The sequence below is a fragment of the Antedon bifida genome, chromosome 3 (genome assembly GCF_963402885.1).
Source record: "Antedon bifida chromosome 3, ecAntBifi1.1, whole genome shotgun sequence".
NCBI classification, from domain to species: Eukaryota; Metazoa; Echinodermata; class Crinoidea; order Comatulida; family Antedonidae; genus Antedon; species Antedon bifida.
The window spans coordinates 13,618,758-13,633,954 of record NC_136228.1 but is presented as its reverse complement, the minus strand read 5'-3'; the positions used below and the strand labels follow the sequence as shown (position 1 = coordinate 13,633,954).

The following is a 15,197-nucleotide window of genomic DNA, read 5'->3' as shown; positions in this document are numbered from 1 at the left end:
ATCACGGATACTTTTAACTTATTTTCTATGCCTTTAACCCACAAAATCAATTAAGCGAAAAGCATATTCGCCCATCCCTTTCAGATTTAAATGATTTTGTTTTAAAAATCCGGATGTTAAAAAGGTAATTGAAGTTCAAACTTACTATAAAATATACACTTAGATGTCCTGGAGTACTTTTCATATTAGTCATGGCATTATGAAATCAAGTTTTCTTTTTGGATATTTTTAAAATTTATATTTAAAGATTCTTCGTTCGTTCGTTCAATTTTTAATATTTATTACATGCCTTTATTGAATTAATATTTTATTTTAAATTATACAGTTATGTGGAGTGTATTTGAATTCTGTACTATTGAACGGAACATTGGACAAGGTTAGCACTTCATTTAAACATTTGTAAGCAATGTGTCCCTCTCGCTCCCCTCCCCCACCAGATTTTGAGTTTATTTGAATTCTGTAGTATATAATTGAACGGAACATTATACATGGTTAGCACTTCATTTAAACATTTGTAAGCAATGTGTCCCTCCCTCTGTACTATTGAACTTCACTTGATTTGAAGTATTATCCTTTGAATTACTAAAACTGTAAAGAGTGGCCTACTTTTGATGTCCGTTATGATCCGCTACATTACTGTTACAATTTTAATAGATCTAGACTACGACCACCAAAAGCCAATCTATGTAGAACTAGGAAGTCCTTTCTTGCAAAATATAATATGTACAATTCTAACGTTCGACGATAACTCTTTGCTGTAAATTTTTATTTCAACAGTATTTTACAGCTACTCATAGCAATACTGAATACAATTTCTATAGGCCGAAATTAAGTATTTAATATCCTTTTACCATTTTTACACATTCCTATTAGGTGTCAACTTATTTGTAAGAAGTAATGAAAAAAAGAAGAAAAGGAGTGGAAATAATGAAGGTGGGTTGTTTCCACGAAAAAAAACCAAAAAGTATTTGACGTTTTTGCAATCTGCATTTTTAATAGTAAATTTTTAACAGTATTTTAACAGCCTATTAAATTATATATAAATAGTATTTTAACATTGCCTTTTGCAATTTGCTGTATTTTTCCTTTGTTCTTGTTTTTTTATTGTCTTAATTATGCCAAGCAAAACAAATTTCAATTTTAAAGTGGACCAATAAAATTTCATGAATCTTTGTAAGGAAACTGGAATTTGTTGAATTATTTGGTACATTAATTTAAAAATGCAAATTCGATTTTTAGAATCGAAGGATCGAATATTCAGAGAGTTCGTAATTGCTTTTTAAATATATAAAACAAGTTTATGATGATTATTAGCATTTAGATTGTTAAGTTATTCAAAATTAACGGGTGATTAAATTAATCACCTTTTAATATTGATGGAATATGATTAGCCTGTGTAGTGTTGGTCCATGCATTGGCTATGAAAGAATTAATCCTGGTTGCGTATGTCCTGTTTCCTATCCTGACTCATAAAAGCCTAATCATACATTGTTATAATCTATATATAAATCTTAGGAGCAAGTAAGCCGACAACATTGATATATCACAAGAATTGGGTATGCATTATCAAATACGCAATTAAATACGTTGAAACAGTGGAATGCATAGTCCCAAGCCCAGGTCTGAGGATTCGCTGTAAAGGATATTGATGACAGCGTAGAAAGGAGAAGAGGGTAGTACCAAGGCTTTGATAGTCTTAGAGATGTAGAGGGAAAATCGCGAGCGGGGATGACATACGCCGCCAGTAATAGTTTGACCAATTTCAATTCAAAGCATTTCATTCAAAACAATTCATTCAAAACATTTCATTCAAAACATATCATTCAAAGCATATCATTCAAAACATTTCATTCAAAACATTTCAATCAAAACATTTCATTCAAAACATTTCATTCAAAACATTTCATTCAAAGTATTTCATTCAAAACATTTCATTCAAAACATTTCAATCAAAACATTTCATTCAAAACATTTCATTCAAAGCATTTCATCCAAAGCATTTCATCCAAAGCATTTCATCCAAAACATTTCATTTAAAGCATTTCATTCATATCGCGTCATGTAATTCACATCGATGCATTTCATCCACATATCATCGAAAGGTTGCGTAAACGGCGTTCCATAGGCGAAAGACCATGTTTAGAAGCTACATATGTATAAACAACATAATATGAGTGGATCTAAATACACACACCCTTTTGTGTAAGTCTTTTTTATAAGCCTAAACTGTTACTCTTATAATTTAAAGAAAACCCGACATTTCCTTATTTTCTGTGTATCATCTTGAGAGTATGAAAACTAAACAATGAGTTATTACATTAAATTAATAAACGTCAGATTTGAGTTTAATTTGTAACATTTTGATTCTCTTGTTGACACTAAAAAACAGTTATTTTTACGAAATTATAACCGTGACGTCAATGATGCATGTATTATATTTATTATTATTTTATTGTGCCTTGCTTCCTTCCTTCCCTTCTATCGGTCAGGCAACTACCAAGTAATTAATTCATATTTTAATAATAACTAATAATTTAATTTGTATATTTTTTCAAATTTTCAGGAGTATTTTTACTGTATACTGAGACATTCAGCATAATGATTGCTAATATACATGAGTAACCTGAATTGTTGTATTAAGATATAGTACCAAAAACAATATGAGTTGAGATGTTCCAATTGTGACGGAATGTTACGCAATGCTTATCCTGCTATCTGCACGACAAATCGGGCAAATAGCCACTTGTATCATCACCCGCTATAATTTTGAATTTTTATGTTCATGTGAGGAATAGACACATTGTAAATTATGTCACGACCTTGTAATACTCGTACATTAAATGACCTTTACTTTAAACACCAATTAAATAGTAAAATGTTTATAAAGGTCGATATTATACAGTTTTAATTCAATGTTGATGAAGTCAAAAACTATAGTACTATACCGGTAATGGTTATTTAGCAAAACTAGGTTACCTAATCACCATTTAAATGCATGTCAGTTATTACAAGAACAACATTAATAGAAAATTGGAAATCGTAATGTTCAATTCTATTAAATGTCAAAGTGTAATATTTATTTATTATTATTATCAGATTCATGGAGGATCGAGACCTGAAGCCCACAGGCTCTTATTTGTATTTTCCGGATTCAATACTAATTCGTAATTTCCATTCTAATATTATTTTAATTATTATGTGAATAATATATAATTATGAATGTATGCTTTAATTCTGTCGTAAACTGTACTAGGCCTCAAATACTCAAATTAGTCTCATGGTCCTGGATGCTATCTCCACCCCCCACCCCTGTATACATAAGTTGGGGACTCCTTATGTGAAAGATAGCCGACCTACTTTCTAAATATATAACTTAAACTAAACCTCTAAATAATCTCTCGCACACACTATAAAAGTAAAATGAAGTTGCTCATGAGATTCGAACTCTATACATCGTCATGCTAAGTCCATAGTCTAATCCATTGAACTATACAGATGGCTCGACGGAAAGCGTTCGAATTCTAGTTAGGTCAATTCTTATACGTCTACCTTGTGAATATGATTAATGAAATATTCATGTTTATTATGTGACGTTTCATGACTTATGTAAACAAAGAAATATCGTGTCCGGGATGGTGTTCCTTCTCGATAACGCCACCTCCCCATCCCCACTTGAATATGTCTGAACTCGACCAATACAGTAACCTGGCTTGTTACAGATTGTTTTTTTTCTGCTCATATTTGAGCATGCATTAAATCTTCTATCTATGTGGCAAACATAATTAGTTTATCATTTATTAAATATCTATTTATTATTCAACATGTCGTTTAGGAATCGCCACAAAATCCCAGTTGTACATAATGTAAAATCCCAGGTGTACATAATGTTCGAGAAAACACATGTCATAATTCACTTCGATTACATGAGCAGCACGAATTCATTTATATTTGATTATCCTCTTCAATCATATTATTATATAGTCAAGTCTAATCGATGGCCATATAATCATACCACAATTTATTTATTTATTTACTTGTGTTTTATGACATAACACAGCAGCATCACAGTGACGTGCACCACATTATTATACAGCAACAAAACATATTACAAAGAAAATACAAAATAACAATAAAATGATTAAATAAATGTCAAAGAGGGAGAAATAAAAAATACATAAATGTAAGAAGAATCATAGGCCTAATAAACATAATCTATCACTTGTCTTCATAATGTAATGTGCGTTCGTCTTCGCAGTATACTTGTTGACTAAATTACATGAAACATGATTTAATAAATCATAACATAGAACCGTTTCATATCCCGAATCAGATATGTTTTTATTCTCAAATTAGGCACATTTTCAAGGATAAACAATTAAATCACTATATCCTCCTGAAAGGTGCCAACCCTGTAAGGTTGTTTGGCGTAGTATGTTGGACTATAACTGATCGTGAGAACGCGGTTCGAATCCAACTCTGCCGCATTGCTTGTATCCTACTTTACTTACGTTTGCCTCTCTCCACCCAGGTGTATAAATGGGTACCCGGTTAGATCAAGACACAACTTTGCGCTGATTACTAGCTGCATTATGGGAGTATGTTTTCATACGTGTTTGATGCAAAAAAATGACTAGGGTAATAATGTTCAGCGCTTAGAGGTTTCACAACATTAGGCGCTATATAAATCAAGGATATTATTATTTATTAACTCTGACAAACACACGATGCTCTACACAAACAAAGTCTTATTACTTACATTCTAGTTACAAGTTTTTTAGAGTTTAGTTATTGTCATGAGGAACAATCATGACATCTGACAGGATTTGAACTCGAGTCTCTGGGATATTAAGGGCAATACATAATTTAAAACTATGGCCATCCACTATTACTATACGGACACATTTCGTCCCAATGGGTCCACTTAATCGAGGTTCTTAATTTAACAAACCATTATATATTCTTCTACTAAGCCTTTCTAAAGTAATTTGTATTAGAGTCAACACATAAAAATGTTTTCATGAATTATTTATTTTAAAGTAATGCAATTGTATCAAATAAACCTCGTCGTCGAGAGACTCATTACTTCAAAAGTGTTGCCCGCGGTTACATAAAACTATTTTATGATTATTATTTATGAAATTAGGTTAGCCTGTGGTGAAAATACTATTTTTGTGCATAAGTTTACAAAATAGAATTGTTTTAATTGAATTAAGGTTATTGTACCTGATGACCTAGGCCTACGCAAATGTATTACCAAATGTACCATTACCTCAGGCGCGCCTTTGCGATTATTGTTTACTTATTAAAAATAATATCATAACCTGAAATGCAAATTGGCTTTATTTCAGACTAAACATTAGCGGGTTTAGCAACTATTTTCAAAGTTCTACTAGTTAAACAAAAAGATGGAAACGGTGCAGAATTTGAGTCTTGCAATGTTCAAACTTTTATGGTTGCTTCGAACTCCAATTCATCATCATCTTTTTACTGTATACCATCATAATTAACTAGTTAATTATCATCAAAACTTTATGGTGTAAATATAATAAGAGCACTTTGAGATCATTGAAAGTATGCTATAACAATGCCTTGCATTTGCTGCTGAAGCAGCCTAGAAATTGTACAGCTGACATGTTTTAAATGATGTTCCATCATTCGAAGAGTTCATGAGTAAGTCAGTTTTTAGTTTCAAAAATCGTGTGAACGCAAGTGTTTATTCTTTTGATCATGGTTATTAAACGCCACGTTATTATCAAGATTGCATGATATACAGTGGAATATTCTTGCAATTGACTATGTATCATGATATTCCAAAATTTTAAATGAATAAATAAATTAGAATTGGTACAGGTATTGGTTTCATTTTGACGAATAAAGTTTTCTTAATAATAGTGTGCATTGGGAAGAGGAATGTGTAACTTCCCTACGGATTGCATTTTTATTCCCTATTTATAAAAAGATTGTTTCTTCCTGGTTTGCACTAATGTGAGTCTTGTTTTACTTAATTAATTTATTTATCAACATATTTATCCAGGATTTGGCCTACACAGTCAGGTAAATCCTGTTTTACATTATGGTCCTGTCTTAAATACAAAATAAATTAGGGGGAAAAGTATTAGTTTTGTGAAAAGAAAAGAGATCGATATCTAGCTTTAAAATGAATCAATTGTTGGGGTTAGAATAGTTAAACAAGAAATATTTCTTACAAAAAAACGCCGCTCGACTTGTTGACGTAACAGTTTTAATTATTGTTCTTTCTTCAGAAATAATTATTTATTATCAATTATTAATCCTTTTTTTGTTAAAATCAAAGACCCCAGTCACAGATTGAATCATTTGTTACCGGAGGCTCCTTCTGCTGCTTATAATCTTAGAAGACTCCGTGAGTTCTGTATCCCTAGAGTTAAAACTAACCGTTCAAAAACGTTTATTATTAATCACGGATTATTCCAAAAATGGTAAACATTTTGTGTTATGTTTCCGCGACCTTCCGTACCTTTGTGTGTAAATATTATTGAAAATTTGTGAAGTTTTTAACATTTTTTAAATTTGTAAACATTTTTAATACTTTTAAATTTTTATCCTGCAGGCCTATGTCTTTAACTATTTGAATTTTATATTTATTGTTTTTATAATAAGTGATTTTTTATTGTAATTTTGTTTTAATTTTTTGATTGTATGTTCTACATTTCTGAATGTCTTTTATATTTGTATATTGCATTTTATTTTTCTGAGTGAAACGCTTTTGTTAAACTTCAATCTTTCGTTTGATTGCAATAAAGTTCTATTCGTATTCGTATTCGTATTCGTAAACAATCAGTAGTAAACATTTAGTGTAAAGTAAATATAGTCTGCCTACTGTACAGAACAAAAATATAATCATAAACTAAACTATATATATAGTATTAGGCCTACATATTTCAGGGTAGGGGCGTGACTAATTAAGGTCCTGATTTCTTTCTGTTGTGGTTGTTTGTACTTCCCTGGCATAGAGTCAAATCAGGTCGTGGGATCAGTCAAATACAACATCATAATGTTTAAGATTACACAAAAATGAAAGTTGTCTTACCTTTAAATATTATCGCCACAAATATAATCATAAAATATTTAAAATATCTTGTTATCTTCATCATGATCGCAACCCGTCAGGACTAGTTCACTAAAGATGGTATCTACGTATAACGTACGTGCTGTGCACTGTGTACACTTGCCTCCTCAACGAAGGAACGGCGCTAAATGATTCATTTAGCGAGTTTACTTAACCGATGCTGTCTGCAGCGATTGTTACCAATTACATCTCCTCCTCGCTCTGTATTGTTATTAGTTGGCTGTATACGACTTGGTTCTTCGATCATTGCAATCATGGGATTGAACATAAACTGTTTCTGATAATTCCATTACCACTTAGAGCAATAAAACGATACACTTATAGCTATTGGTGATAACGACAAACGGTCATTTAATATCTATTCGATTAATTTGGCTAACATTTAGTTCCGGAATCTTGTCTCATATTTTTTTTAAACAGAATATCTCTCAATAAATCATCCGAACCATCACTCAAGTTACTGCTGTAAACACAATGTTGGGATTTATCTAAATTTATATTTCAGTTACAGAATTCTAGTAATTCTAAAACTAATGACAATAATTGAAATTGAGAAATGCAATAAGATCAACATCATTTTTTGATATCATATTCTTAAACGAATGCAAAGAAAAAAACTGTATACATGTCAATCAACCAAAACATTTTTGCATCCCTATTACGTCAAAAGGTCAGACAACTTTTATCAAACTTTTGATAGGTGCTACATAAGATAAAGATGAGTAGAGGTGGGGGAGAGGGTGATGGATAGCGGGTGGGGGAGAGGAGAATGCAGAGCCATATATTAATAATGAGATTTGTCATGAATGTATGTCGTGTGAGGTTTAAGAAGGTCAAGATGGGAGGAGAGGGGAGGACATAGAGAGAAATATGAAAGATGATTCGTAATGGTGAAATGGAAACACATTAATCAAACAGAGGAATATATATATCACGTCACAGATTCATTAAAACTATAGATTCAAATTTATATAAATCACTCCCAATGGTATTATATAACGATTAGTGTAATATTGATGTAGTTAAGCTGTTAATGTCTCAATTAAGTAGTCTGCACCCGTTGGCATCCAAAGTAATTTAACTACCCCGAAATATCTCGTTATAACAATTTACACAATAATAATAATTTCTACTGTAAAACGTACATTTACAGCACGAATATAATCCTTTAGGATGTGATATACTTGTACAGACCGTTTGATATTGCTGAAGGTGATAAAAGTAATTCTAGCAGTCTTGCGAAGATTATCTATTGATTTATTATGGCGAATATAGTTATATTTGAAATATACACGTGTCAAATATCTAATTGGCCCAATATTGATTTTAGATACACACTTCAAAAATCCAATTTATATTAAAGTTTTTTTTTTAGATGTTAAGATGAGAATACCAGCACAGATATATACTATAGAAAACAATCTTCAGAATCCGATGTATCGATATTAAACATGCACACGTGACCTTCTACGACCATAAATAACATTATGAATATGTAGGCCTAATGGTACATTCATGCATTATAGCGCACTTCTTATGGTAATTTGTTCAGCGTTATTAATAGCATTATTTTAATGTGAAATCTCCGATATTTGTTTTATGAACGGGCACTTAAATAATAATGGTATGTATGAATGTAGTATCGTAGCTGATGCAAACAAGCAACATGATAGTGCCTTAATGCGATGCAGTAACGAATCATGAATGGTTATCGTGAAATATGACAAGGCAGAGGTTTATTATTGAATATTGTCATACATGTTATCAGCAACAGCTGCAGCTGGACTCCTAGAATTGTTAATCACAGATTTTTATTTTACTCATAATGCCTTATAACTATAGCTATCGATTGATAACATTCTTTCAACTTAGATACTACACAATATGTCCTCTCAAACTACGACATGAATGTCTTCGAGCGAAACATTACGCTATATGCTTTTCATAGAACGTATTTGTCATGTATAAACACAACGATGACAACACGATTGTCGGATAATGGCGACGTACGTCGGTACATTTGGGTTCTGAATTTTTAGGGACTTTTAATAAATCTATACCTTGCATTCACCCACAGGGAATGGTCTCACTCCAGGGAAGGTAATGACAGGCTTACAATGTTGGCTCCGAGCTAAATAATCAACAAGTAAATTGCAACACCTGTGAGATGTATTCGTATTGTGCGCGAGGATGTATAGAATCAATATCATAATTGTATAAATAAATAAAGATGACATTAGAATATCATTGCATTTTCCAGCTGGACATTGAATACGTTTGACAACCATCCGATTTTGCCGTCCTCGGGGATTTGTTAACCTTTTCTACAGAAAAAAAAGATTTTTATTTTTTGTTTACGATCACGTAAAATGCTATATGTTTTGATATCAAACACATTGTGTTATAGCTTTATACGCAATGGTTGGGTGCAAAGCCGTCCGTGTAGTGTCAATGGTCAAGTGTCCTTGCGTTGCGCGACGTCTTTGCGTTACGTCCTAGTGGGGAAGCGTTATGAACGGAATTTTTTCCACAATCACAGCCCTTTATGGCACCTTGTTTGTTAAATTTCTCATGAAAAAACAAATACAATCAATTTCGAAATTAAAGTAACAATTTAAATGCATATGATGATGACGAAGTGTGAAGGTATACGGTACGGTTAATATCATTTGTAACACTTTAGATTTGACTACTGAATTTTAAATCTATTTTAACATTTAAAAAGATATTTTCAACGACATTCAGTTATATTTATTTGATCACGTATTCAATAATATTTGATTAAATATCGGAATCGTCGATAACCAATCATGGAATCGATCGATAACCAATCATCGATCGATCAATAACTCGATGAATCATTCAATTACTGAAAAATGTTATCAAATCAATAATAATACAATTAGGTCTATATTATTATTGGCATCATTATTTGATTAAATATCAGAATCGATCGATAACCAATCATGGAATCGATCGATAACCAATCATCAATCGATCAATAACTCGATGAATCATTCAATTACTGAAAACGTTAGCAAATCAATAATAATACAATTAGGTCTATTATTATTAATATTGGCATCACTATTTGATAAAATATCGGTATCGATCGATAATCAATCATGGAATCGATCGATAACCAATCATCAATCGATCAATAACTCGATGAATCCTTCAATTACTGAAAATGTTAGCAAATCAATAATATGCCTACAATTAGGTCTAATATTATTATTGGAATCTTCCAAAATCAATGAATAATCGGTGGAAGGAATAACCGGGCACAGGAACCATTAGTCGATTTTTACCAAGAATAGCTCAATGAATCAATTAATCAAAAGGTTATCCAATAAACAACTTTTGTATGAACAGGTATAGGCCTACAGTGATCACGAACCGAACAGTATCATTACAATTTCCAAATAAAAGCAATGACATTACTTGGAAAACGGTATTTTAGCGCTTCGCTGACTGCAACCCGTAATTGTTTTTTGATAATCATTATTTGTATTCACAATAATCCCTAAACCACAACACTGTGAGAGATCAGCCATGGGGAAGATTGTGGTGTTTACGCTTGTTGTAATTAAAGCGGCCGGAAACATTACGTCGTGCTCGCGCGGCTGTTACAGGCGAAGAAAAATAATGTCAAATCAAGTAGTTAATCATTATTATCATTATATTATCTTTATTTCGTATGCCTGTAGAGCAATCTAGTCAAATAAAATATACTTTTGCGTTTTATGATCAAACTTATGAAATGGGTCCAGTACACATTATTTAACAAAATAGTATAATGTTTGTAAGTGGCGATACAACGTCTTAAAAAATGTATACCGCATTTATTCGAAAAAACGTCCCGGGGCATTTATTGTTCAGGAAGGTTTTTAGAGGGACGTTTATTCGGGAGAGGCTTTATTTTTTGGGGATGTAATATGGTAACATGTATAATCAAATAAATCCCCCCTAGATATGAACAAATACAACACAATTAATATATTAAAATATTGTATCAAAAAGCTCGATAATTTGTAGATTATGGCAGTCTATGAATTAATTCTACTACAAATAGAAATGTGTTGTAATACAATATTTTGTATATGTCCATGTGGTTTATCCGATGAAATCAATAAACGCCCCACTATTTAAGGCGTATATTCGAGTGGGGAGTTTATTTAAAGCGGGGCGTTTATTCGAATAAATACATATAATAAAAGCGCTTATAATGCGCCAATATATTAAGTAAAATTTCTCAAGGTATACAATAGTTTCAACATATTAAATTACAAACGTTATTAGAATGTCTATTCGTTATAAAGTGTTATGGATTTACTCCAGTATACGATTTTATAATGTTACCAGGTAGGGCCTAAATGATATAGTTTGGTATAAAACGCTGAAATTCACTGTATGAGTCAAGATATTTGTATATGGGGTATAAGGGAAGCCTGCTTTCTATTTCCAAACCCAAATATTCATTCACACCTTTGTGAATTTAACCTTTGGATCTAAATCTTTTCTTAGAACCTAAAATGAAATCATCGTGACCTTTAAATGGAAAAGAATTCTAAAGATGCTTATTTAAATCGGAATTTTAATATTGTTGTTGCAAAAATTTATCTATATCTATCTATTAATAATATTCATTATATCCAATATTGGTATAGGGGCTGTGGGGGCTGCAGAAGTATTATGTGGATAAGAGGGGAGATTGCGCGTGCCTATTCGGATTCGCCACTCTTGTATACTGTACACTTTTTTATATTCATGAATTTGAACCACCACTCTTATTATTATCCTTTTTATATTCATGAATTTGAACCACCACTCTTATATCCTTTTTTATATTCATGAATTTGAACCACCACTCTTATATCCTTTAATTACAACGTATTTGTTAACAAAATCATTGATTTTTAACCTGTTTGATTGCAATTTGATACCGGAAATAGGTGTACTGTTTCACAACAATACGGATGTTTCATTGGTTAAAAGTTTAATTACGTCATTAGGTAAACATGACATGTGGTATTTTTGATTATGCAATAAGAATAGGTACACAATATATCTTGTTTCCGGTACAGGCAGAAAAATCCTAACGGTAGTACTGAATATAGTAATTAGTTAAATATGGCGTGTATTGTTTACTGCACCAATGGGCCTAGATTCTTCAATTTTCCCTAATTTTTGTTTATGTAACATTTAAAGCCTTTTATCTGTCTTTTACTCTTAATAAATGAGATAGATGGCCACAAATAGTTTGAGGATTGTTAACAATGAAAATCTGACAATCTTGTACTATATAAAAGAAGGATGAATGGATAACTTTCAAATAGTTTATCCAGAGCAGTTGAGACAACTTATTTGTTAAGTATACCAAATTTGTTTAAAAGTTAATAAACATGAAGTTAACCATCAGTATTATGGGTAAGAACATTGTTTAACAGTTTTTGTTTTTTGTTTCCAATTGTAGAATTGGCAAGTCTTGGGCTTGATAAACATTTTATGGTTATTTGATATAATTTATTTTTATTTCAACCATCTTTAAAGAGGGTAACCCTTCCAGTTTAGCCCAGTGGGTTAACTGATATAATTATCATAATTGTTTTTCAATGCTAGTTTTCTTCTTTTTTTTAATTTTTAATATATTATTAGTTTCAATCATTTAATTCTGGGCAATGGTAGAACATTTTTTATATATTTTTTTTTCAATCAATTAATAAATAAAGTTACTTAAATATTATATGACATTTTATCAAATACAGAATACATTGTTTTAGGGAATTGGTATAGTCAACCGTGACTCGATAGAAAATAAAAGTTCAAACATTATACGAAACTATACATTTTAAAACAAATGATTCTCCAATCGTTTTAATTCAAAAAAGAGTTTAACATATTTTTCATTCAGTCCTTCTTCATATAGAGGATATCTCATCTTTCTACTATTTGTTTATTAGAAACTTAGGCCTATAAAATAGGACAGTTACATTTGCACCGTTATATTTGGCGGGTTAATGTGCATATTTAGTCATACTTTTTGTTATGGAATATTGACTTTTCATAAGCGATATACTTAGTCCGGAAATAAAACAACTAGTCTAGGTTGTAGTCCGAAATTAGTAAAAAGATAAATATTTTGGCACATATGGCGTTTCATACGTATAATACTTTTGTATAGTTTTCAGACAAAAATCGAAACACCGACTGGTGGACTAACATAAACTAGACTAGAACTACAGACTTGGGGCACTGGTCTATAAAGCAAGCTGTCCGATAGATTAGAACCCGGGAAAAGGGTAGCCTAAAATATGTTGCGCTTAATGTCTTACGTGTATACAATACGGTACATTATTATACGCGGCTTAGTTGAAAGCCGTTCGAGCACAAAGTTGCAAAATACTGAGCATTGTAATATGATGATTATACATTACAGCATTGATATTCACTATGGTGACTGCTACTATACCATCAAACCTGACACAATCTTGTCAAATCGAACTTGCACCGGACAATCTCTATCAACTTTATACCAAGTTGAACTCTACCATATCAACTGTAAGTAGCATTATGTATCTACTATAATTATATACTTCTAAATAAGGGAAAATTAATCTATATCAGTGATAACAAATAATATTAATAACATCGAAAATGTAGGCTTAGATAAAAAAAAATCTATTTGGTTAATTTGAAATATATAAATTAAGAATTGTCATGAATCGAGGCACTAACAACAATTGTCATTTGCTCATTATACGATTGTAATGGATTGAAGCACTAACAGTTGTCATATTATTAGCATTTAGCTCAAGATATTGCCATGGATGGGGCTCTAACAACACTTTTCTCCCCAAGGAAAGACCGGTAGTTTCGACTAATGATAATGATGGAATAACTATAAATGAGATCATCACCAGGCTTATTTAAATACATTTCACAAAATGTTCATTAAAACTTGTTTCCCATTTGGGCGCAATGTATCGACGTGATGGATCATCCGAAATGTAGAATGTGATTGGTCATACTTACGGTGCGCTTACGTTCCAGTGTGGCAACCAAGTTTTATGGGAGGAAAGAGGTTTTATAGCGTTAAGTATATTTATGCCATGGTTCAATCAAACCACAAAAGGTAGCTACATGCATACATCGGTACGTATCCGTGAAAGTTCATCTGTCTACGTGCTAATTATTATCTTTTTTGTTTTTTAGACCAACGGTTCAATTCGGCATTTTCGATTTCTTCAACGTCTAACGAACATAAGCAATCCTTGTGTAAGTACCGTACAACATTTAATTTGTGATTATATTTTAATTCAATCTGTATTTCCGATCTTCAAAATGTGCGCTATAAAAGTGTTATTGTTAATGTCGTTACCGACATAAGATATATAATCGGTGAGTGACATGACATTGGTATATTTCCTAATTATTTTACTAAGCTCAGACAGGATGAAATTATTTTATTGTTGACCATTTAACTTTCAGCGAGGATTGAAGAGGTACCATCAACATTTCACAAACACGCTATTCTTAGTTTCCTCTCCAAATAATGAGATTGTTAAAATGCACACAGTAACCAATTGCATTAAACGTTGGGTAAGGTGTTATCTGATTATCGTCAATTTCAATCAAAGATTTTATGCACATCAATTAAAATAATATTATTTCGATAATAACACTATAGGAGAATTATCAATCACACGTATGGTGTGGAAACGTGTTGGGTTACCGTCAATGACGCCACGAATATTTGGCGCTCACGTTCAAACATTGTTGAATCATTTTACGAGTTTTATTCGTGCGCATATCACTCGATATTGTAATTTATTTATTTTATTCTTGCAGATCAATTTGAAAGACATTACATACACCTTTAATGCTACCACTAATAGTACATCGGTGAACGCTACTGTTAATGACGTAATCATCTTCGATCGCCTTCTCAAGTTTCTCGCAGGTTTAGTAATGGAAGTTGGTTCTCTGATGACGTCGACTAATTTCTGCTTTTAAAACTAGAACGGAACCATATTTTGTATTTACCTTGATATGTATTATAATATAGTGTATAACTCTATACTCATGA

General features: G+C 31.7%; 2 protein-coding genes across 4 annotated transcripts in view; one reads left to right on the top strand and one right to left on the bottom strand.

The window, feature by feature from the left end:
• Positions 1–7,193, bottom strand: part of LOC144837888 (neuronal acetylcholine receptor subunit alpha-6-like) — a 16,345-nt gene extending 9,152 nt beyond the window's left edge. Inside the window, exon 1 of the mRNA XM_078693201.1 lies at positions 7,070–7,193. Within this exon, the coding sequence (XP_078549327.1) occupies positions 7,070–7,133 (64 nt within the window). The 5' untranslated portion in view covers positions 7,134–7,193. The remainder of the gene's footprint in view (positions 1–7,069) is intronic.
• LOC144837929 (uncharacterized) overlaps positions 1–15,197 on the top strand; it is a 19,526-nt gene extending 4,329 nt beyond the window's left edge. For 2 of the 3 annotated variants that reach the window (XM_078693260.1, XM_078693262.1), the window contains 4 exons: positions 13,548–13,669; positions 14,324–14,386; positions 14,600–14,710; positions 14,960–15,197. In XM_078693260.1, the coding sequence (XP_078549386.1) occupies positions 13,548–13,669; positions 14,324–14,386; positions 14,600–14,710; positions 14,960–15,124 (461 nt within the window). In that variant the 3' untranslated portion in view covers positions 15,125–15,197. Of the gene's footprint in view, positions 1–12,470; positions 12,539–13,547; positions 13,670–14,323; positions 14,387–14,599; positions 14,711–14,959 lie in introns of those variants that run through there. The other variant, XM_078693261.1, reaches the window with a different exon arrangement.